Below are 25429 nucleotides of genomic sequence, written 5' to 3'. Positions count from 1 at the left end.
TAGTGGCTCAGATGCATTATGAGTACACAAAATCCGGTTTGCTGAACCTGCAAGTAAATAAAGTAAATATCTGTGGCCATGTGCGAAAATGAGAGAACTTGGACAAAACAGCCAAAGTACAACTCGAGCTCATTGTCGCAGTAAATTGCGCTGCTTTGTCAGGTTTCTGTGTTTAACGAGCGCTGGGTTTAAATTCCTCTTGTGGGGGCTATAAAAGTAAACCTGAAATGTGTGCAAAATCCTAAAGTCTGCGATGCTATTTACGACACCCGTGTTATGCCCTTGGATCTCTCTCCCAAGAGTCACGTTCACAGCAATGTCTGTCATTATTTTCCCTGAATGCAAGTGCAACAGGCTGAACTGGGTGCAATGGTCCACAATGCACACTGTGATGTACAGTTAAAACTGCAGGCACAGCATTCAAAAATACAGTTGGATGGCATGACAAAAAAGCCTGTTTCAGACAGTTTATGATTACGAAACTGCATGCGAATCATGTACAGTATTACATTTCTGGTTCTCTTTTCACTTGAATGCATACACTATATGTGTCTTTCAAGAGCAAATTAGCCGGAAGATATTTTCAGATGGTTAGCGCGCGATGCTCTCTTTTAGCGGCTGTTGTGTTTGTCATCTGTCCCAAACGTCTCCAAAGACAGCAGGGATATAATCTGAGCACATGTGCCCGCACAAATACAGGGATTTAGTGAAGGTTATTTATAGTCACCTTAGCAGAAGCGGACGTATTCACACTGCACTAGAGATGTGAGGGAAATGCTGATGAAATTCTGGCTTATTTCTAATGTTTGGATTGATCGCTCAGAGATGATACTCAACATTCTCCCGTTTTTAAAATTTTTTGGAAGACTTTGACTTTGAAAAAACAGTTATGAATAAACTTAAACACCCCTCCTTTACTAGCTAACATAAAGTAAACTGCAACATTAAAGTAATTTAAATGCTAATTAGTGGCAGGTTTCATATTGAACCCTGTGGTGACATTCTAAACACATTGCTAAATCATCCATTTTTTTAATCAGTAGTTTCGTTCCTTCAGCAAACTAGCCAGCGATGCTCAAATTCAGCTGCAGTTCGTATATACAGTCCTGTACTAAATCTTGCGTGGCTGGTTTTGCATTTGATGGTCAGAAACTGCACATTGGCTGCCATTGGCTGGGCTGCTTTGGGACTCCACTCTTCTGTGCCATTTTCAAACATGCATGAGAGAACTCCTTTGTGAGTCAGCCCCTCTGCCACCGCCTGGCTGGCTGGCTCGAACCCGAGGCCCTGGCAGCTGCACACCCCGGTGCTCGGGCATGCCGTGTTCTCTGGGAGAGAGCCAGCGCTTTGATGTTACCCCCAAAACCTGTCAGTCTGAGGGGTACGGGCCGTTTCAATGTGGCGACACCATTTCAGCACTCCACATCTTACTCTGTAAAAAACATTTACGAATATTCCGCAAAAAGAAAACGAAAGAAATAACTCCTTCAATGTTCCGCTTCTGTGCATTGGAATTTCCACTTTACTGCAGATAGGTTGGTACAATTTCAAAATATAATAAATGCCATTTGTCCTCTTTTGATATTTAAAACAAATTGTGTCACCCAGTTTTACACCATTAATTTATTTTTCTTTCTGGTGTGTTTTGACACGGGGAACAAATGTAATCCAACAGATGCCGATTTATGCGCTTGCAGTCTAACCCTAACCCTAACCTCAGCCAGTGAATGACATCAGATAATTCAGAGAATACCTATACCGTAAAATAGACTATGGCATCTAAAATGTAAAAATGATTTGACTGTTTGATACATTTTAAAAACTGTATAAAAAGCACTGCAGCCTGCTTTGTGTGATTGACCCAGAAATATTGCAGTTCATCATTGGGGGGAGGGTGTAGGGGAGGGTGCGGGTGATGGTAGCGAGGGGGGGGGGTAGTATTTCCTCTGGGCCCCTCCGCTGAAGTTCTCTCTGTTCCTGTTTCCATAAATAGCAAGGCTGCGCCTGCCCAAATGCAGGGTGTCTGCTGAGGAAACCTCTCTGAACCAGGGAACAGGATACCAGGGATGGGGGAACAGGGTACCAGTGAGGGGGGAACAGGGTACCATGGATGGGGGAACAGGGTACCAGTGAGGGGGGAACAGGGTACCAGGGATGGGGGAGTGGGGTTCATGTTGCTGATGATTCAGAGGTAGTTTTATATTTTAGTATTTTTTTCATGCTTACTGAATTATACTTACAGTATTTTGAATATACAAAATGGCTGTTTCAGTGCTCAGTGAAGGGTTTCACAAGCTGGAGTAATTTCCTCTCTGGAAGTGAGGATCAACATTTAATATGTAACTTTAAGAGAAACAAATCTCCTGTCTGTCAAACAGCGCACTGATTTTATCAGACAGGTATTGATTCCTGGCTCTACCTGGTCGGTGTAAGATTGATGTAACTCAGTGGGGCAGATGATTCCAAACACTGTCATCATTCTTTCTCTCTCCGTTAAGAGAAAATTGGGTCAGCTAATCCCTGATCCAAATCGTTTCATCATCCAAAAAAAAAACATCACTCATGGGTGTGTAGATTGCATTGTCTGTTTGACTCAGAGCTCAATGCGTAGCCTGCAATTTCTGAGATTCATCCCAAGTCCTCTGGGTCTCCCGCTCTCTCTCAGGCGATTCAGAGCTCTTCCACCTGCCAATCACTCTGCACCCGGGCGGCACTTCCTGTTTTACATTCAGGGGAGACAGACAGACAGAAATAATTGCTGTGTTTTAAAACAGGCCATTTACAATTTCATCACCACAGGTGCACGGATCTTGAATTAATGGTTGTGGGAAATGATCATCCACACACACACACACACACACACACACACACATTATGCCTCAAACAATGGACCACAGAAGTCTTGTTAATATTGAAAATAACTTTTCATTAATGTGACCGACTGACGGAAGCCTTTATCCCCGTGGGCAGCAGTATGTTTCAGAACACAAGTTAATCCAGAACCCGTATCTACCCGCCTCATAAAAAAAAAAAAACTATCATTATCACACTGATTGCTCAAGTGTATTGTTTTCAAAATGTCTCTGTGATTGTTGCCACGGACGATGGTGTCCACAGTCACAATGCAATTCTTTAGCGCCAGATTTTATTATTTTTTTTAAACAGATTTTTTTAACAAGAGCTCAGCAGATGACGGGGAGACTCTGAGCTGCAGGGGCAGTTATAATTTGGGGGAGCCCCGGCCCGGCGCTGGTGCCGTTGTTGATGGCCTGCCAGTGAGGAGGGACCCTGGCGGGCCCTAGCTCCGCTGCAGTAGGGGCGCAGGAGGACCCTTGGGAGAGCCTGCCTGACCTCCCGCCCCCCAGTCTCCGGCGCATGCTCAGAGCTCAGAGCTGAGGTAAGTGTCCTGCGGATCGCAAAGATAACATTGATTATATTTTCTTCCGTAATGAGGCAGCCGAACCTTTGAAAGGCATCTAAGGATGTCCCGTGAGAATAGAATACCCTGTGGTCTGGCTTATAAAGCGTTAAGCGTTAATAAATCAGGTTTGAAAGGAGCGTTTGCTTTGCACTTGGGAAATCCAACCGATCCCAATGGCTAATTAAATTTATATGAGAAAACTGAAAAAGATAAAATATGAAGACAATTTTAGAGTCTGGCCATATATGGATTTTAAATTCAGTAATATTAAGGCTGTGTCAATATCCCCTCAAACAGACATCTTTGAATTAAGCATAGCTATTACAATTCCTAATGACCCTGCTTAGAATAGTGCTACTTTGCCCCTCCTGCTGGTTGAATGGTGACAGTACATCTTACGTCACAGCAAAATGCCACTGGTACATTAGCTGGTTGTAAAGTGACAGGTTTGACCTTTGAATATGTGCATGGCCATTACAATGACTTCATATTTTCACATCTTTACTAATAATGTGAGAAACAATACAATTTACATTTCCTGTACTCCAGAGAAAGTCTATCTCTCGAAAGGTGTATTGTTAAAACTCTTTGCTATTGCATTATGTATTTGAAATATTTCTTCACTAGGTGGCAATATTGCTCTGTACATTTTTGCATTGTAATCTAAATTGCCCTTGACATACAAATCAGCCGTGTCAACCATGTTTCCACAATGGAGGTAAAACATGCTCGCTCACTTATTCATTAGTTGTATCCCCCAATCACTCACAGATTTGGTCTGTGTTAACATCTCTCACAGATTTGGTCTGTGTTAAAGTCTCTCACAGATTTGGTCTGTGTTAACGTCTCTCACAGATTTGGTCTGTGGTAACTTCTCTCACAGATTTGGTCTGTGTTAACGTCTCTCACAGATTTGGTCTGTGTTAACATCTCTCACAGATTTGGTCTGTGTTAACGTCTCTCACAGATTTGGTCTGTGTTAATATGTGTATGAGGCTGGTGGCTCATCAGCAGTGAGTCTGAAAGGCATCCGTGACCCAGGAGGGTTCCCTGCACATTACTGCTGTGTGTGAAACCCACCTTTGCCACAGTTTCCCTATAGTAGGGCATTATGTTCTCAGAGTGTAACTCATTGTCAAATTTTTTACTTGGCTTCTTTGTCGCATTCTGTTCAAATGTTTAATTTTCTTGTTAAACAAAAATGTTGACAATATGTCATGTATCGTATTCATGGTAACACAGTATGCAATTAAATTAAAAGAAATGTAAATACATGTACCGTGTTATTTTGGCCAGGCTTATAAACCCTGTCCTCAGTTTAACTTTATTTACACGATGTAAGAGGAAGTTCAGGCCTAAGGTCAGCATCAATGAGGGCCATAATATCACAACTTTTCCGTAAGGTGTTTTATGACCTAATTCAGGGTTGTATTTATATGTTTTTGGATTGATATGTTTTTTGTTTCATATAAATACAACCCAGAATTAGGTCACAAAACACCTTAAGGAAAACACCTTAGGCCTTCTGCCACACTGGCTTTGCTTCTGGCTGTCCTGCCATCCCCAGAATCAGTGGGGTAATGTGCTCTTTCAGTTTTGCTGACGAGTGTGGAAAATGTGGGGTGGCGGTGTTTTATAATGGTTGGGTCACTGGGCTTGTACCCAGCAGGTTGCAGGTTAGATTCCCAGGCACAACACTGTGATCGTACCCTTGAGAGAGGTACATGTCCAGCCCTATAACTGGATACTGTGTGAAAATGCAAAGGATGTTTACGTTGCTCTGGGCAAGAGCATCTGCTAAATTCCAGTGATGTAAATGTGTGGATCAGGTGTCTGATGTGTTAGATAAGTATTTACATGAGAAACTGAACAAAGAGCTGTTTATGTCCACAAGGGCTGAGCTTTATTTTGACAGGAAGGAAGTTAGTTATAAATTATGAAGTGCAGAATGTGTTATGGACTAACGCTGAGTCACAGGTGGTGTGCTCGGGAAACAATCTTATCTTGAATTTTGTTTCTACCTTGTTGTTTTTCTCTTTTATTTGTGCAGCATTTTGTAACCCAGTGTTTCAAAAAGTGCTATATAAATAAAGTATTATTATGATATTATTATTATGATTACGATTGTTATGATTATCATTATCATTATTATTTTTCACAGCTGAGGCAGAATATGATTATGTTCTACAGTGTGTTCTGGTGGGTTCACTCCGTACAGTATATAATCTGTATGAGGTGAGCACAGCCATAATACTGTGGCAATCCTGCCTGTCAGTCAGGGCGATGTTGCTATGGTAGCTGGTCATGGTAAATTCGATTCTCATTTAGAAGTCTTTCTTTCGCTAACATGGCTGTGCAGCAGTACTGGAGACAGCAGGTCTGCTCTCTCTACCTGTGCCTCAATACAGTGTTGCTCATGGAAAGTCAAATATCCATTTGTTTGATTAGTTTAAATTTAGTCATCAAGTGATTTATTTATCATATTGGGGTATAGATCATTAACATGTTGACACAATGATAGGTCAATGATAGGTTCTTTTCTCACACTGAGATAATTATATCTCTGTGTTAAGACTGCTGACATCATACTGGCCTGTCCTTGAATTGATAGAGCCCTTGCAGAAACAGGGTCTCAGACTGAGTCATGTGACTCTTTAGCGCCCAATCAGGCCAGCTCTCCATATAAATTATTCAGCACTCGGTCGTTTGTCTTCTGCACTCTTCTGATCGGGTTGGTAACTTTGTACAGTTACAGCAAATGGTCAAATGAAAGAACATGAGAAGTTGGCTAAAAGAATATGTCAGAATATAAACTCTGAGGGGGAGGGGGTTAGTACTAGAGTATGAGAGCTGTAGTTCTGCTACAGTGGCCACAAGGGGGATCTACTGCTCTTCCATGGCAGGGCAAAGAACACACTACTTAATGCTGATAAATAATGTATTGTCATGAGGAACTGACAAACATCTATGCATGCCCCATATCTTTCTACTACTTATCTAAAGGTAAATTCCGAAATTAGGACAGATGTGTGGAATAGCCTGCCAGGTCACGTAGTAGAGGCAGAAACTCTGGGATTTTCAAGGCTTGATACGGTGTTAGATACTATTTAGTCTGCAGGTAATCAGAGCACCAATTTAGTCAGGAAAATGGTGAGCATTGTTGGGCTGAATGGCCTGTTCTCGTCATTATATGTTATATTAATTTATGTTGTTATGTTATGTCATGTCAACACAAAAACTGTCCCCCCCCCATACACACTAGGAACATCTCTAGCACGCAAATATCAGGTTTGTCTACTCCTGCTGCCAAATCTATGACTATGACAACCAATCACCTTTTTAAAATAAAATAAAAACTATGTTAATTAATATTTTTGCAATGTCTCAACAGAGTTAAGTGCATAAGAGCTGAAGAAACAACAAACTGGAATGGAATGCAAAGAAATCACTGAGCTTATAAAACACACTGAGCTTTTTCATGCTCCCCCTGTTTCACCCCCGCTTGGAATGCCCAATCATGAAGATTTCTTTGCACAGTCATGAGTCGGAGGAAGACGCTTTATTTGCCCTTAATAGGCAGACTTGTGGGCAGCTGATTGGACAGCAGGGGAGCAATAGTGAGCCTGGTGTTGAGTTAACCCTGACTGACTGAACACACCTTCATCCCTGGGAGATGCCAGAGCCAGTTGTGCATCACCCTGCAGAGCTGCCAGCCACAGCCGGCACTGGCACAGTCCACGACCTCTGGGCCAGTCCATACGCAGCGACAGAGCCTTACCAGGATGAGCCACCGAGCAGCCCTCAGCACTTCTGCTTTTGACCACGGCAGCAAAAGATTACAAGGACACGATCACATGACAGTCATCAATCCAGCAATGCACGTTTGGACCAAGTGTTTTCCAGCAACAGGACTAAAAAAACCCACCTATTTCTGAAAGGACTCAGAGGCCCATTGTCCTCACTTTGCACTTCTTTTGTCTGCTGGAGCTGCAGATTAACTCGTTTTAACTCGGAGAGAATCGCACCGCGAGAGACATTTAAATTCAGCCCTGGAGCGAGCGCTAAAAAAGGAACTTGAAGAGTGTTGTGTGGAACGGACACAATTCATGCGAGGCATTTTCATTTGAGCTTCCCGTCCATTTTAATTTAATTATCAACTATTGTGACTCGGGAACAAAAGATCTATATCTGTACTTTAGCGCTTTCTCTCCCGTTCTCTGCCTACCATCAGGGTTAATGAAAGGCTGGAGGGGCTCACGCCACATACTCAGAGAGGCACACAGGATAAATATTTGAAAGCCGGTGCGCATTGCTAAGCAACCTGTTTTAGTTTCATCAGCTTTCTTTTGAGAGGTTTAGACAAGTTCAGCGGCCTTGGCAACAGTCACCATGACTTCGGTGATGAATCACTCTCCTCATCCCGGGTGGTGCTACTGACAGTTGGACATCATCACATTGCAGAACATGGGCTGGGCTCCTACCTTTGAAAATGGCTGCAGTGTTGGACATAGGATCAAAGTTGCCCTTTTAAGAGCAGTCCTTACTTTGTATGGGTTTGTACACCGTACCTGAAGATGTATCCTACACGGACAGGTGCATGCAGGATTTGATTGCGTAAAAAACTCCTCGCTGAACAGGTGCTTTTACTTTTGGGCATAGCTTATTTATGGGAATCATAAATACCCACTCAGCCAGATGAAAAGAGAGATCTGGACTGTTTAACACTTTTGTTTTGCATGAGTTACATGATTGTTCAGTTTGGTTAACAAATTTAGAACAATTAGTATATACTGCAGTTGAGGTAATAAAAGTGGGTAGACAAGTTTTGCAAAATCAACATGTTAATATGTCTGTGAGCATACATATGAAGATATCACTTCTAAACAGTTTGGTTTATCACTCTGCCATTCAAAACTAGTGATAATGTCTTATAAACAGTTGCAAGACAGTGTCAAAAATGTTTTTGTCCATAAAGGTTGTGAATTCAGATGATCAAATGTCCTCTAGTCTTTTTGTGAAGTGCTTCTGGGTGAATGAGCCTGAATTCAGTTACTGTCACATCTGATCAAAAAGGCACTCAGGTGAGGGCTAAGAGAGTCCACTGAAGCACTTCATGCTTAAATTCCGTCAGTCAATGTGGCACATCACAATGGCAGCCATCCATGCCATTCAAAGCCTCGTATGGAAAGGGCTGCAGTTCCTACATGGTTCAGCTGACATGGATGTAAATACCCACAAGTTAGAGCTGACAGTCTGCACTTTAACCTCATATTTCATTGTTTCATTTCAAAGCCAGTGGGCTGCAGTACGGAGCCGAGATATAATTTAAAAAGGTGCTACATTTGAACAGCCTCTGCGACAGAGACGCTTTTATGACCCCTGCTCACCTCCACCCCCCCTCAGGAATGTAGCCAAGTCTTAGAGCAGCTTAGTGTACAAATTGCACCATGAGCACTAATGTCTATATGAACTACTCTGAGTAATGATGCTTTGACAAGCCTAGCAAACTACAGGCATATCTGGCACGTCAACACAAGAAAGCCAAGCAAACTTAAAAAAAAAAAAAAAAAACACCTGAGGCAAATAGGTAGTAATGTGTGACTGTTATATTAATTTATTTAACCTTTATTTAATCACGGGATCTCATGGAAAACCTGGAAAGATTCAACTGCATATTTTATATTTCAGTTTGTGCAAAGGTCAGAGAGGCAGCCTTGAGAAGAGAGGCAGCCTTGAGAAGAGAGGCAGCTTTGAGAAGAGAGGCAGCCTTGAGAAGAGAGGCAGCTTTGAGAAGAGAGGCAGCCTTGAGAAGAGAGGCAGCTTTGAGAAGAGAGGCAGCCTTGAGAAGAGAGGCAGCTTTGAGAAGAGAGGCAGCTTTGAGAAGAGAGGCAGCCTTGAGAAGAGAGGCAGCTTTGAGAAGAGAGGCAGCTTTGAGAAGAGAGGCAGCTTTGAGAAGAGAGGCAGCCTTGAGAAGAGAGGCAGCTTTGAGAAGAGAGGCAGCTTTGAGAAGAGTGGCAGCCTTGAGAAGAGAGGCAGCTTTGAGAAGAGAGGCAGCCCTCCGACTGCCAGACAACCGCTCTTACCTCCTGAGTTATGTTGCCCCTCTGAGGCCAGCAGCTCATTTTCGTATGGGCACTTTTAAACGAGCATGAAACCGTGCAGACCCACGGCACACCTGTACAAAGTGTCATGATTAAAACTCGGGTAACTATATAGCTAGCTAGCTATGGCATGTCCTCACCTCTGTAACGTTATTTGTTGTCCTCCGTGTGTCCATACACCTGTATCGGTGGTATGCGCTAAGTAGGTTAACTAAAGTAAGTGAAACGCTAACATGTTAGGGTTAGCTAAAGTAACGTTAGGCGATAAAGCTGTGCTTAAAAATCTTGTGCCGTTCGAAGTGGTAATTTTGGGAGATGCACCTGCGCATGCGTCCTACTAAACGAAGCACCACCTGCGCATGCGTCCCACAGGTCGTCCGTGAGTGAGTGAGCCACAATTTGCCATGCATAATGAAAAAAAGGACGAACAGCTGCTGAGGTGGCAGGAAGGCGTTAGCAATAAAGACATCAGATCAAAGTAAAAAAAAAATACTGTTTAAGTAGAATATATCATATTTATGAGACGACACAAAATTATAAAAAAATATTTAAAAAATAAAAACAGGGATAGAAAATAAATGTACATGTCATTAAGTTAATTAAAAGCAAGTGGAAAGGAAAGCGCCTGTGAGATTTCGTACCCGGATGTGTTTGCGCACATCGGATAAGGCATTCTATATATGAGGATGATTAAACAGAACAAATATAATGGTGGACATAAAACGAAGACAGCTACGCAAAAAGGGATTAAGTCAATGGCAAACTGCACAAACTAAGTACACAAAAGTGTTTGTGCACTCGTCACACACGTTGTGTAACGTCACAGCTGGCGTCTCCAAAACCAGAATATTAAACAAAAAGGCAATATTTGAGCTGGGCTCCTGTTCTGGGGTGAAGCGGATTCCAATGGGGCAGCCCGGGGGAGACGGGCATCGTTTGGGCAGCCCAGGGGAAACGGGCATCGTTTGGGCAGCCCAGGGGAGATGGGCACAGTTTGGGCAGCCCAGGGGAGACTGGCATCGTTTGTGCCCAAAGATGGGTGACCCACTTGACAGTGCCCTCCAAAGACTTGTGTGGCCAGGCACTCCCGTGGCCTGCAGAACACCTGTTACAGGATTTTGAAATCAAGGATGAAGTGTCAAATAAAACCTGTCGAGAGCAAATTTACTGATGGGCTAAACCTTTACAGAACAACAACAAAAAAAAAGATTTTCCAATGACATTCTTATCAGAAGGATCATATGCAAATATGCGGTATAATTGAGGTGACGCTTTGTAACTAAGAAAGTGACGAGAAGTAAGTACCTGTGCCTCACATCCGAGCTGGTCATTCGCGCGCAGGTGTGTTTGTGAAGGAAGCCAGCGGACGGAACAGCTTTGAGTGATGTGTACCTGTACCTGAACCTGAACCTGAACCTGAACCTGTACCTGACCACTCTGTGCTGCAGAACGGAGCTGCTCACCTGTGTAAGGTAAGATGGAGCTGCAATAATCATATCACACCTGCAGGTACAGGATATTAAAGAAATTATGGTACCAATCATTACATGGAAAGGGAACGGTGGCCTGTCTCTATGTGCGGAGGGGTGGCCATTTTTGGTCTCGCTTCTTCACTCTGTTTTTACTTACGTTGTTAAATGGTGTTGAAGTTGGTTAATATTTTTTATGGACCTGAATGTTTTTTTACATTCCCCTTCTTATTTTGAAACGGACAGGAAGGTTAGACAGGAAGGTTATTCTGGCCAGTCCAGGTGCAATATAAGATGTAAAACTGGTTTGGGATTTAATTAGTAAGGTCCTTAGTATTAATGGTACAGTATAAATCGGTTTTCAACATTTAAATGTTGGTAACGGTACAGTATATGGCATATATACCTGAAGGTGGCTGATTTTTTACCCTTTAGCAGTATTTTTAGAAATACCAAAATATTAACAGTCTATACTGTACATGTTGATTCAACTAGTTAATTCCTTTTCCTACAAAGATACCACTTCCCCTGATCAGGTCAACTTCTTTCTTTTTTTTTTAACCTGAATGAAGAGTCAAAGATCATAGTGTGTATAGCAGCAGCGCGTTCTAAAAGATTGACATCAGTTTAGAAATAGTCTGGAAAATTTAAATGTACATCTCAACAACCCTCCATGATTTCATTGCTCTCATCATAAAGGGTTTGATGGCCATAATAAAGTCACCACACAGTGTTTACTCACATTACTCAATAGGATATCGGTAACTGCAAATACAAGATGATATCAGTATGATTAAAAATAGATCAGCCACTGTATTTTCTGTTTATTCTGTAGTAAGATTAAAGAACAAGAAGCCTTACATGTCTCACCGAGACCCGATCTTCTGTCAGCCAGTGAAGATGACTAAACTGTGCTCTTTGTGCAATTACAGGTCACTTAACCCTTTGCAGAGTCTGGTGTCGGTGTTCTAGCACATTCAGCTACCAGCAGGGATTGTTACATCAGCACCAGAATGTTCAGTTCAAGAACATTCTAATCGCTTCTAATAACCCTTAAAGGGTTAATGTTCATTGTCGCACCTTCTTTCTGTTCCCCTCCATGTGAACACGGTGAAGAGTGACACTGCTCTCCAAAACATGGGTCTGCCTGGAGCATGGAGGAGCATCTCGCCATACCAAAACCTCATCAATCCAGGAAGGTGTGTAGAAGGTTGCAACCACAACCAAATCCCAGTTTAAGAACATGCATGTAGGTGATTTCAGGCATGCGCTCTGCAAACTGTAAAGGAAGACATACCCCGCCAAATTAAACAAGGCACATGTCACCAAAAAACAATATAAAATCTGCTTTTCTTCCCTGAATTCTAAAGATTCATGCACCAAACAGTGAAGTAATATTAAACAACAGCTGTTCATGGAGAGATAAACCAAATTGCATTCAGAATGGTTTGGTATTTTTGGTATAATTATTGTTTAAAAAAAAGAATGGAACAACAATTCTTTAAATGCAAATGTGTGGTGCCCACAGAAAGGCATTAGCAGAGCTAGCACATCCACCTCAGATTTTCACAGGGCATTCCCAGTAAATGTGCACCAAGGTTCAAACGCATACAGCAGGGGTCTGCAATCTTATCCAGAAAGGGCTGGTGTGGCGCAGCTTGTCCAAACCAGCAGTTACCACCTGATTCTCTAATCAACCACTTGGAATCTTTGCTAGCACCTTGATTAGTAGAATCAGGTGTGTACCTGCCAGTTGAACAAAAGCCTCGCTTCGATAAGTGAGGGCCTGACATACAGCTACCAGCACAGGATATTCTGTTTCACCGACCAGTGAATATGAGGAATCAGATTGTGTGCACCACGCATTGCCTTCCTTACCAAATGACTTGAGTGGTTGCCTGATTTCTCTGTCTAACCTGGAGAATTTGCAGCAAACCAAGCTGTTTATCACGGGAGTTTGCACTTCAGTACAATAGGATGAGATGCCATTTTGAATAACATTTTAGGGTAGCCTGACATTTTGTTCAAGACTGATTGTGACCTGTCTCTCATTTCAGCTGTAAAGTTCTGGAGGGAAGGAGGCCGTGCTCTCAGTACAGCTGCCGTCTCTCCGTGGTCCTCCTGTTGGTCACGGGGACGTGCATCTTTCTCTGCGTCACAGACCGCTCTTTGCTGTCGGAACAGTGGGGCCAGGTGTCGTGGGAGTGGTCCGGCCCCGACCCAGCGGCACCTACAGTTCCCTCCCAAAACACCGAACCGCACACTGAACCGCACGTTGACGTTCACACTGCGGCTCACACTAAGTTCCAATGGGAGGCCCCGGGGCCCTACCATGTGGCCTACCCGCGCAACTACATCTTCACCCTGGACGAGCCGGACGCGTGCCGCGAGGAGGACCCTTTCCTGGTGCTCATTGTGCCGGTGGCAGCAAAAAACCTCCTCGCCCGGGGCGCCATCCGTAGAACCTGGGGCAACGAAAGCCTGGTTTTGGGAAAGACGGTCCGGCTGTTCTTCCTGCTGGGTCTCCCGAGCGGGAAGGGGTCCGAGCGGCTGCAGGCGGACGTGGAGAAGGAGAGGGAGGAGCACCGCGACCTGCTGCAGAGCAACTTCCTGGACAGCTACCGCAACCTGACCATCAAGACCATGATGATGCTGGAGTGGGTGGCCAGTCGCTGCCGAAACGCCAGCTACGCCATGAAGGTCGACTCGGACGTGTTCCTCAACGTGCAGAACCTGGTGAAGATGCTCCTGGACCCCAAGACGCCCAGGCAGGACTACATCACGGGAATGATGACCCGGCATAGCGTGGTGGTGAGGAACCCCAACTCCAAGTGGTACATGCCCGTGGACGTGTACCCCGACGCCACGTACCCCCCGTACCCTCTGGGGATGGGCTACGTCTTCTCCACCGACCTGCCCCAGAAGCTCGTGGACGTGTCCAGGCGGATTCGACCCCTGTACATAGAGGACGTCCACATTGCGATGTGCCTGAAGCAGCTGGGCATAGTGCCCACAGACCCGCCCAGCCGCTCGCTGTTTAAGGCCTACATGCCATCCCGCTTTAACCGGTGCCACTACGCGGCGGTCATCACCACCATACTGGACGGTCCCGCGCGGCTGCTCCAGTACTGGAGCGACTTACAAAAACCGGCCCCCCCCTGCTAAAAAAAAACAAACAAAAAACCCCCTGTCAAAAGTCTCTCCATATCCTAGAACAAACACGCAGATAAAACCAACAGAAAGCTGTGTCCGCTATGGTTTACATAATAGAGGCTTTATTGGTGGCGGGGTAAATGCCTGGCTGTTCTTTTTTACGTGAGACTTTCGACAGTCTATTTATTTATAAACCTTTTCAGCTTCAGGTTGGAAAGCTGTGAGCTTCAGTTCTAGGGGGTCAATAAAGAAACGGATCCAGGAGTCATGGTTCTTCCTCTTCCTCTTCATTCCTGCCCCCACCGGTGGAAAGAACTCTCGATGACACCTGCGTCGTATCACCTGTCCTTTCATGCTGCATCTTGTCTCTCAGCACTGTCTCAGATCTGCTAACTTCAGCGCGTTTTTTTTATTAACGAGGCTCGTTATGGTTCCGACTGGACTTGTGTGTTCTTGTGTGTTCTAACAGGGCTGAATTAACACTGGTCATTTTATTGTGTAGAACAACACCAAATATGGACATTGTTTCTGAGAACACAAATAGTGTTATTACAGATACAGCCATCCAGTTACTTTCCAGTAATGCATGAGAGGACATGTGCATATTTTAGACACTTTAAATTTAAATTTATTTGGACACCAAACTATGTGCTTCTTTCAATTTTTTTGTCTTTTTAACCAAGACAGGGTTCACAGACATGGTTTTTCCAACATATTTTTATTTAACAGCGTACATAAGGAGTGGATATTACTATTCACTAATGATTGAGGTTCTTCACTGCAATGCCAAATTACTGTAGATCACTGCTGAAGTGATCAGATCAATAAATGACATATTCCACATGTTCGCCAATAATTTCTTCCTGAAGTCTTCCATCCACACACAACCGCCAACGTGAGCTGAACCGATCCTGACAGTTCCAGTGATTTACTGACTCCGCCCACAAGCAGAAAGCTGGTACTGTAATCACTCAAGCAAATCTAAGTTCCAGAGCTGAAAAGACACATTGGCAAATATTAGGAGGAGAAACTGCATATTTACAAATTCCGCAGAGAAAAATAGAAACATCAATAAATGACAGATTTAATAACAGAACTGGGTCCAAAGGTGACGGCAGACCACCAAACCGCATGCTGGTATTTAAACAGTAATAAGCTATTAACTATTGCGCAGTGTCCTGGCCAAATACGTCAGACATTTTCTTTGTCTTTATTGGTGTGGGCCGTGCCTGTTTTCTCTTGTTTGCAGAACTTTATTTATTACACGTGAGCAACTCCTTTACTATTACTATAGATTTCCTTGAGCTAGGCCTTGCCTTTCTTTATGAAGCCCTAATCAGTTTTATGGACTTACTGTAATGCTTTTGTTGAAGGTCACCAATAATGATACCTGTTACTATTAAAGTCACATGGCAACACTGGGCAACCCAACCCCAGGAACACTATAGGTACACAATGATTCATTAAAGAGATAAAGTTCACTAAAGTGATGAAGTGATTATATAAATGATTTTATCGATAAATGTGTTACTGTACTTCCTGCTGCACAGGGAAATGGCCGCAGGTTAATTGAGGAAAGATGTGATTTTGAAAGATGTCTGCTCATTAAACCTGTGGTATGAGGATATGCATGAATACATTCATACTTCCATAAATACGCACACATAAATACAGGATGGCTGTAATCAGGAAATGCAGGGATGCTGTTGGTAGTCAAGAGGTGGAGCAACATGGAATGAAAGGTCTGTATGTGCAACTCGCTGGTTTTTATCAGCCACATGTCTGCACTGGGTACGTGAGAGACTATAAACAGAACAGATTTCACATCTATTCTTTATTTATTCTGAGGGCCAAATGCACTTTTCTGTCTCTGCATCTTGGAATGCATCTTATAAAAGAGCATCCATTTCATGATTTGCTCATAGAATGAGTATGACACTGAATGAGCCCCCAGATAATCTAAATTATTAAATGTCTAGTCTAGCATGGCCTGTTCAAGCTCAGTATGATCATTTTTGCATCATTGTGCCCCCTGCAGGTGAAGATAGGGAATACCGCTGCTGTTCTCCCACCTTTGTGTGCACCTGGATCGTCCGGCCAACAGTCTTCGGCCACGCCCCACATACCCAGGATACCTGTCTGTCCTGTGATGTCATCACTGCCATCAAAAGCTTAAAGACTTTTAATAGGTTAGTGTGTTTAAATTAAAGATGGGAATCTTCTAATTTGGTTTGTTGTACAATAATTATACATTTGTCATTGTACCAGCCTATTTTTTTCCCATGAGCTGTGAATATCGAACAACACACATTTTTTTATTTGAAAAGATTTGCATGCATGTGTGTGTGTGTTGTTGTTGTTGTTGTTGTTTTGTTGAAGATGTTTCATGAAACTTTACAAACCTCAGTCATGAAGTTTAAAAATACATCATAAAGCCATTTTTCCTGAAAAGTCCAGCGTAAAGATGGATTAAATATTAATCACAGAGATATGTTCTTTGGCATAAGTGCATCCCAAAAATAGAAAGGTTTTATATCTTTAGTGAAGCACCGTAACGATACAGTACTGACAATGTACTGTCACCTTTCATTGATATGCATTGTTTAGAATAGGAATGCATATGGACCTAATGGAATTCCTATTTTAAATTTATTGTCCTAATATGGTAGAGGTAGGAGGCTACATGTCAGGCAGTACCAGCCTACAGCATCCAAAAATTGCTGCACCACTGCTTCATTTGACAGACCTCGATTTAGTCTGCTGCTCAAATGGATGTGAGCGATTATATAATCACTGAATAGAAGGCCTTTCAAAAAAAAAAAAAAACCCAGACTGCCAGAAAAATGGAAAATTGAAGTGGATAAGGTGACTGAAGACAAGGCACTGGCAGTCTCGCTATTTATGAAGTCATGTTGCCATGGATATGGAGGAAGGGCGACCTCACTGCATCTCCGCCCTGTAGCAAGTCCTGCGTTCTTCCCACTGCCGGCGCATTACATGCGATATATCCACCGCGGTGCCTGTCAGGTGCATTACATGCGATATATCCACCGCAGTGCCTGTCAGGTGCATTACATGCGATATATCCACCACAGTGCCTGTCAGGTGCATTACATGCGATATATCCACCACAGTGCCTGCCAGATGCGTGCAGTCTGAGTCTGCAACTCTGGAGAGAAAACATGTGACCTTTGAGCTATTATTAATAGCTCAACGCTACATCCTCTCTTTTATAATTTAGCCTGATCAGCCCATTAGTGTCCTGGAACAGCCAGACTTGTTTCTCCTCTCAGGATGAGGGGATTAACCCAGTGGTGCAATTTGCATGATCCACTTTTTCTGGGTTTAAGCAGAAAAACAAAACAACAGAAATGCAGCGTCAGAGGCGGAGCCCCGGACGGGTGGTAAATTTATCAACGGATTATGGAGCACAAACAACCCGCGACGGAGCTGAGAGCTGCAGTTCCGACGATAACCACAAGGGGAAGGCTTTCCGTCACGTTGCTACAAAGCATGTAATCCCATTTAACTTGCCCTTTCGTAATTGTTTTTGCTCGTAGTTTATATTAGATGGTTATGCATTCTTTTAACAAGCTCCGGAGGCTTACCCTTAGCACAGTACATTTGCAGCAGCTATGGAATTATGGAATAAAAATAGTGCAGGGGTGGTCACAATGCTTCACGGATATCCCAGATATCTTGTAGGAGGAAAAAAAGGAGGGGAAAAAAAGTTTTTAAAAATCAGTCAAGGAGGAATATAAAGAAAAATATGTTTCTATACACTTTAACAGCTTAACTCCTGGAAAATAGTTGGATACAGAGATATTCAAAAAAAAAGAATAGGACAGAAATATTTTTAACACAGAAATAAATTCACAGCCAGAGCTACAAATAATGACCAGAAATGATGGTTATGATAGCTATGTTGCTACAACACTCGATTTGGGGAGGTTTCCTGAATATTGATGACATTCCTAAAGGCCCCGGGGGACCAATGGAAGGTTACACTCCAACATCCATCACCCCCAACAACAACAACGCCGTGACACGCTTACAAGATGCTTCACTGCTGCTGCTCGCAGATTTGTGTGGGAGCAACCTCTCATTTCTGTGATCAGGCTGCAGAACAGATGTAAACCCGTGGCGGATGGTGGTATCAGTGCTTTATCTCAGCTAGAAACAGTCAAAGTTGATTCTTGCATGCTGTCGGACATATGCATCTGTACATTGACAGATAAGAGTGCGAACACTAATCATCTTACTGAAACCCAGCTTAATTAAACTGCTTAATCTATCTACGGATGAACTTAGTAATATCACTTTGACTCTCTTCTTGTCAACAGTGGAAACCAGGAGTTCTGTTGTGTAATTCATGCTGGGAAGTGCTCTGGCATTAATGCTTCTGAGAGTGTTTAATACCAGATTGGTAAAGCAAAACAATTTTAAACCTGCAGCCCCTTGGCCTCTGGAACGTGGGTTTTCCCTGGTGCAGGGCACCTTAATCTGGGGGATTTTACTGATGCGGGGCGCAAGTACGATAAAAACGGCCAAACTCCTCCAGAGATCGCCGTCATGTGACCCCCTTCAGCTCTGCTGCGGAATGAACTTTCGCACCGTTTAAAAACTCTGAGATCGCATGGTCAGATCCTTTGTTTTGAGCTTGTAAGGTACGTTCAGCTGACTTCCTGTTTCAGAGTCATCAGCTCAGAGCTCTGGGCATACGTGCAGCTGAGCTGCCTTCCACTGCTGCAGGCGTTAAGAAAGAGTAACTCCAGGTCAAAAACAAGCCCACTCTACCCATGGCACGACTAATTTCTATTTTATGCTAATCCATGTGGATGGAACCGCAGGAATATGGACTGAAATTTATTCATTGATTTATTAATTATGTACTCCTGGGGGTTACACAGGTGTTCTCCTCTTTTTGAGTCAATTTTGACTAGAGCATCTTCTAAGTGAACGTAATATGTATAGGCCCCTTTGCTGATCCAATCACAGATTTACTGTGGAAGAGATTTAGGAGCTAATTTGACTTTTTTTTGAGGAATGCTTTATTTGGCTGAATTTGGTCTTTATGGTGCTGAAACTGTTATTTAAGGTCTGATAATGTTAAATTATAAATCCATAGTCCAGCGGAATCTGGTCAGTATGGGCTGCGGGCTTGTTCATCCTGACACTGTTTGAGATTGCGTCTGTAGGCAGAGTTGGCAGCTGGTGTCAGATTCCTACACTGATGTCACTACCCTGATATTCCTGATCTTCCTTATCGTTCCTACACTGATATTCCTGATGTTCCTACACTTACATTCCTGATGTTCCTACACTTACATTCCTGATGTTCCTACACTGATGTCACAATCTCTTTCTCCAGAAATGCACCAATATCCACACGCTATGTAATAATAATAATAATAAGAAGAAGAATGAGATGAAATCACTGTGAAGTGAAGGGAGAAGCTTCCTTCAGTCCCAGCGCTGTTAACATTCCCATGAAAGTTCATTAGACTGGTAAGCAGCTGTGATACCGCAGACACAATAAGACGGTTGTCTCAGTGGCCAAATCTGTGGGCAGTGTGTTTTTGAAAGGAGCAGACAGCACATTCTGTTCCTCTGACTCTGTAGCCTACAGATTAAGCACACTGCTTCTGCTTGACACGTACTGTACACAGTCAGAGGGAGGCAAACGTGCACAAGCTGGGGAGAGGCCGGAACTGCTTTTAAACAAGCAGTCACTGCTCTCGTTCAGCAAGGTCAGCGTGGTGAAACTTAAAAAATGATTTTAAAATTAGACATTTTGTGATAAATATCCGAATTATGTGCGTTAAGTTGTTAATTGTCATGCTTTTAATGTAACTTAATGAATGAATGAATGCATAAAACCGTAACGTTTTTTAATACGAGGTTCAATATTTGCGTTTCTTGTACTGAAAGTACAACAGCATGCTACCTGTCTCAGGGGGTGAAAACCCAGAGGTCGCACAGAGGTCGTGACTTGTTTTTCTCTTCAGTAAACAGATGAACAATTGCTTACCTTGGTCTGTCTGAGAATCATTCCACTGACCTTTGCAACAATATTGTATAAGACTGTCCCTGGCCTTCAGTATGTTACTCTGCATCTTTTTCTTGAGTTAGAAACCGTGGATTATGTAGCTTAGTGATCACCAAATGGGACTGCAGCTTTTTGCAAGATTTGATATCATGTGATTTGTAGTCCCTTAAGATCTAGGTAATTCCATTTAATTTCAGTTTCATTGAATGTACAGAATAAACTCGGTAATGGGCATACCCACAATGTTCTCCCATCTCCTAGTGATAAAAAGGATTTATGGGTACTATTCAGAAACTGTGGAGTTGTTTGTGTCTAATTACCACATCTCACAGTAGCTTACATGTAACCACAGATTTGTTGATCATTTTTAATATTTCCTACTTTTTAAGTGCCCTTTTTTTTAGCACTTTGGGACACAATTACCTACTAAATTTCGGTTTGATAAATGTTTTCTAAGTCTTTTGCAAAGGAAGAGATGATTGTCTTTATCTTGATATGTGAAGGTGTGTAAGTGTGTGTGTGTGTACTTCCTTAGCAACACTGTTCTAGTAAAGTAAAAATGTGTATCATTTTAAGCAGTCATACCTCAGGAAAATCCAATCTGTTTGCTTTATCGTCAAAGTAACTGGTAGTATGTGCTAGCTAGAAGACTGGTAGTATGCGCTAGCTAGAAGACTGGTAGTATGCGCTAGCTAGAAGACTGGTAGTATGCGCTAGCTAGAAGACTGGTAGTATGCGCTAGCTAGAAGACTGGTAGTATGCGCTAGCTAGAAGACTGGTAGTATGCGCTAGCTAGAAGACTGGTAGTATGCGCTAGCTAGAAGATGTGACCTCAGTGAACTAATACTACCAGGGCCAATACTCAGTTTCACTTTGCTATCCTTTCCTGATTATAATGCTCCTGTCTGCTATCATAACCTTTGACTCTTTCTCATTTGTGGCTCTCATCTTATTCCTTATCACTGTTGAAAATCAAATGCTCTGCAGTCTTTACAAATCTCTGGTTGCTGCTTGGAAAAGGAAAAGTCCGGTTGGCGCTTTACCAGAATTTTGCGGGCTCAAGTTCTGGGAAGTTCTATTTTTGTGTCCTGCAGGATCGTAGTATATAATCAGCTGTACAAATATGTCAAATAAAAATGACTTGGGATGAAGATTTATGTTTGTCAAATACAAGGTTAATCCAGAGAAATGGAAATAAATGCACTCTTTACCTGCCCCTCGGTGTCAGATCTGGGCTCCTAAGGGAACCGTGTAGGAATGCGTCCCAGGCCCTGGTCCTGCAGGTGGAGCTCACCCTGCTCCTGCAGCAGGGCTGGCCCTCTCTGGTGTTTCTGCTGCGCTATTGGCTGACCTATTTCAGCAGAGTGTGAAGCAAATGTCAGGGTGTGTGCACAGTGTGTGTGTGTGTGTGTGCGCGTGTGTGCACAGAGAGTGCGTGTGTGTGTGCACAGTGTGTGTGTGTGTGTGTTGCACAGTGCGCGCGCGTGTGTGTGTGTGTGTGTGTGTGTTTGTGCACAGTGCGTGTGTGTGTGTGTGTGTTTGTGCACAGTTTGTGTGTGTGTGTGTGCGCGTGTGTGTACAGAGAGTGCGTGTGTGTGTGCACAGTGTGTGTGTGTGTGTGCACAGTGCGTGTGTGTTTGTGTGTGTGTTTGTGCACAGTTTGTGTGTGTGTGTGCACAGTGCGTGTGTGTTTGTGTGTGTGTTTGTGCACAGTTTGTGTGTGTGTGTGTGTGTGTGTGCACAGTGCGTGTGTGTGTGTGTGTGTGTGTGTGCACAGTGCGTGTGTGTGTGTGTGTGTTTGTGCACAGTTTGTGTGTGTGTGTGTGCGCGTGTGTGTACAGAGAGTGCGTGTGTGTGTGCACAGTGTGTGTGTGTGTGTGCACAGTGCGTGTGTGTTTGTGTGTGTGTTTGTGCACAGTTTGTGTGTGTGTGTGTGTGTGTGTGCACAGTGCGTGTGTGTGTGTGTGTGTGTGTGTGTGTGTGTGTGCACAGTGCGTGTGTGTGTGTGTGTTTGTGCACAGTTTGTGTGTGTGTGTGTGCGCGTGTGTGTACAGAGAGTGCGTGTGTGTGTGCACAGTGTGTGTGTGTGTGTGTCTGCACAGTGTGTGTGCACAGTGCGTGTGTGTGTGTGTGTGTGTGTGTGTGTGTGTGTGTGTGTGTGTGTGTGCACAGTTTGTGTGTGTGTGTGTGAGAGTGTGTGTGTGTGTGCAGGGCTATCTGCTGTGCTAAGGCTGCTCATTGCTGAAGGATTAAAGGGGACGTTGCTGGACTGGCTGAGTTCTGCTGGCGGGGATCCCAAGCATTCAGTGCTGGCCTGAGCCGCCCAGCAATTTTTGTTTCACAGAATATTCCCGGAAAGTCGAGATAAAGGTTCCTGGCACATAGATTTGTGTGCTCTCCTGCATGTGCTTCAAAAACGATTTCTTAGCCACTGGGAACATTGCAGGAACAGTCTTAGAATTAATATTTTTAAAAACCTTTTACTCCAGGTGAGAATAATTTGAATTTCGGACTGCAATTATGTTGGATTGTACTGTAAAAGGTACCATCGTTCAACAAACAAAGTCAAATTCAAAGTTTTCCATATTTAATTTCAGAAAATTCTTAATATTACTGCTATTCACCCCCCCCCCCCTCCTCAGCTGGTTAGAAATATATGTAAACATGCCATGATTCCTACTGCGTGCCAATAGCACTGCCCAGCTAAAGTCTCTTAGTCATCTTATTGGCCTGGCTCGAGTCACATGATGTCTGTTCAGTCACATGATTCTGATTCTCCTTTTCTCTTACCCAGTTCATGCATTACTCTTGCCCTGTTCTTGCCCAGTATGACTCAGTGACTTTAATAATATTATGGCTAATATATAATATTGACAGGAAATACTTGCTGTTTTCAAGGTCTTTCTTATCACTGCTATTGCTAAATGGACTTGGTAATCCTCTCCCTGTTGTGTGTATTAACCCTTTGAAGAGTAGGTTTTTTGGAACGTTTTTTTTTTCTTCAAAATTCTATGTAAGTGTTTTAGAGTGATTGTGACATCAGCATTAGAATGTTCAGTGAAGAACATTCTAATCACGTATTTGTGACCTCACACCTTAAAGGATTAAAGAATGAAAACATTCTCTTGTTTTGAATGGCACATTATCGTCAATGTGCCATGAGCAAGATAGCAAAATGTCACTTCTAACGTAGCTTTAATAAACCACTGTAGAAAAAAACTGTTGATAATAAAGGGTGCATTCATCATCAAATAATGACCAAGCCCTTTCAGCGTGAGAGTCTCCAGGCTTTCTGAAAACACGGTCAACAGTGAAGCAGCAGTTCTTTCACAGCTGGAGAGCAAAAGCTTTCGTCACCTTCTCCGCTTCTTTGGCAAGGGCCAGGGGTGGTGTTTCTGTTTTGTTAGGAAGTCTGCTGTAGAGATTTTTTTTGGCCAGAATATTATTCCCAGAATTAAAGACACATTTCTTCAGTTTGTGCGTTGTGGCGTCAGTGTTAGCTCTGCAGGTTCCTCTCTCATAGGGAAGTGCTCAATGTACGCTTTCCCTGGTGCAGGTTGAGCTGAGGTACAGTAGCTCCCCAAATTCTACACAGTGTGGTAAAGCTACAGATTACCTGCTGTCACATCACCTGTTCTTCTTAGGCTTGCTTCTAGGACTGTGCGACATTGTTCACTTCCTTGTCATTTTTGACGTCATCATGCGCAAGATGTTTGCTGTGGTCCAAGTCTTCCAGGATGTTGAAGCAAAACACCTTTCACACAGCTCATCAGAGCACTCCCATTATTGGCCCTTTCCAGTGTACTCATTTGTGATCAGAATGTTCTTAACTGAGCATCCCTTTGGCATTTTGTCCAAGAATCCTTTGAAATAGTGCCTTCCCTCTCTGATTGTGCAGCTCCCACCAAGAAAAGGTAGTACCATTGTCTCACCACTGGGTGGAGCATAGGCTCAAATAGGGAGACCCAGCAGTCATCCCTGTACCTGAACAGTACCTCATCTAGTGTTGGCAGTTATTTTTTTCCCCACTGAACCCTTTGATGTATAGATGAAGATATCCTGTAAAATATTCTCTGCTTGAAGATCGATCGTAGATGACCAAGAATGGTTCATTAACATCCAGGGAAAGGTATTTGGCCAGTTTTACAAGGAAGGCATCTAGTGCTGATGAAAAGACCATGGATATGGTAATGGTAATTTTCCCCTGGGCTCACTATTCCTATTCAATAGGAGTCTGAAATGTTATGCTATCATTTGTGCATGTTAATTTCCAATTATAGATATAGAATAAATGATTAGAGTAAAGGTTCTAGAGTCTTTGTAGTGATTTATCTTTGAGAATAGCAGAATTTAGTGCAAGTTCATGTTTAGTCATCCACAAACCCGCTCATGCAGGAATCATGGTGCACGCCATAATAGGCGATACTTGTTTTCTGCAGGCCTCACTGTTCTGTTTTCGAAGGAAAAATGACCTTTTAAAAACAGTGTTTCCTGGAAATGCAGAGCTCACCCACTGTCCAGCATGTAAACATATGTAATGGAGACGTGTGTGTGCCACAGACCGAACGTACTGGGTACATCTGTTTCCCGTCCCACGAATCCCACGATCTGTTCACTTTTACTGAGCTCAGCTATTTGGCTTTATCACTAAGGGCCATGAATCTCCTGCAGTCATTTTCTGCTTAGGTGTTTCACATGGAACTGTGCTGTAAACAGAAAGAGGTCCAGTGTTAATTCAACTCTAACAGTGTACATGCAAGTCCAGTAGGGCTGGTACCATCATGTACTCTGTAAGAGTTGATTTAACACAGGGCATTTTACTCTTTACAGCACAGTTCCATGTAAAACGCTTAAAAGACAAATGGCTGCAGGCGATTCATGGTAGTGCAGTAGTAGTGTTATGCTATGCGTTGGCACAACTGGGGTGGCATAGCTCAGGAGGTAAGACCGATTGTCTGGCAGTCGGACGGTTGCCGCTTCAAACCCCGCCCTGGGCATGTTGAAGTGTCCTTGAGCAAGACACCTAACCCCTAACTGCTCTGGCGAATGAGAGGCATCAATTGTAAAGCGCTTTGGATAAAAGCGCTATATAAATGCAGTCCATTTACCATTTACCAAAAGCCTCAGGATTTGTAGGCAATGAAAGCTAGTCCAGACTCTGATACGCAGTACAGTATATCAGTGAAAGCTAGTCCAGACTCTGATACGCAGTACAGTATATCAGTGAAAGCTAGTC

General features: G+C 43.2%; 1 protein-coding gene and 1 long non-coding RNA gene across 2 annotated transcripts; both read left to right on the top strand.

The window, feature by feature from the left end:
- The first annotated feature begins 9403 nt into the window (after positions 1-9403).
- Positions 9404-13200, top strand: LOC135260121 (uncharacterized). Its single transcript, XR_010331480.1, has 3 exons — positions 9404-10994; positions 12108-12190; positions 13049-13200. It is a non-coding gene; the product is annotated as an uncharacterized LOC135260121 (long non-coding RNA).
- A 35-nt stretch (positions 13201-13235) lies between these two features.
- On the top strand, positions 13236-14985 carry LOC135258662 (beta-1,3-galactosyltransferase 2-like; the record flags this gene model as incomplete). The annotated part of the gene is made up of 1 exon (XM_064342105.1): positions 13236-14985. A coding segment is annotated over one exon (921 nt), but the record flags the coding sequence as incomplete, so codon positions are not given.
- Positions 14986-25429: the final 10444 nt, after the last annotated feature.

This window comes from Anguilla rostrata, chromosome 7 (genome assembly GCF_018555375.3).
Source record: "Anguilla rostrata isolate EN2019 chromosome 7, ASM1855537v3, whole genome shotgun sequence".
Classification (NCBI taxonomy): Eukaryota; Metazoa; Chordata; class Actinopteri; order Anguilliformes; family Anguillidae; genus Anguilla; species Anguilla rostrata.
The sequence above is the reverse complement of the archived record's forward strand: the minus strand, read 5'-3'. Positions and strand labels throughout refer to the sequence as shown.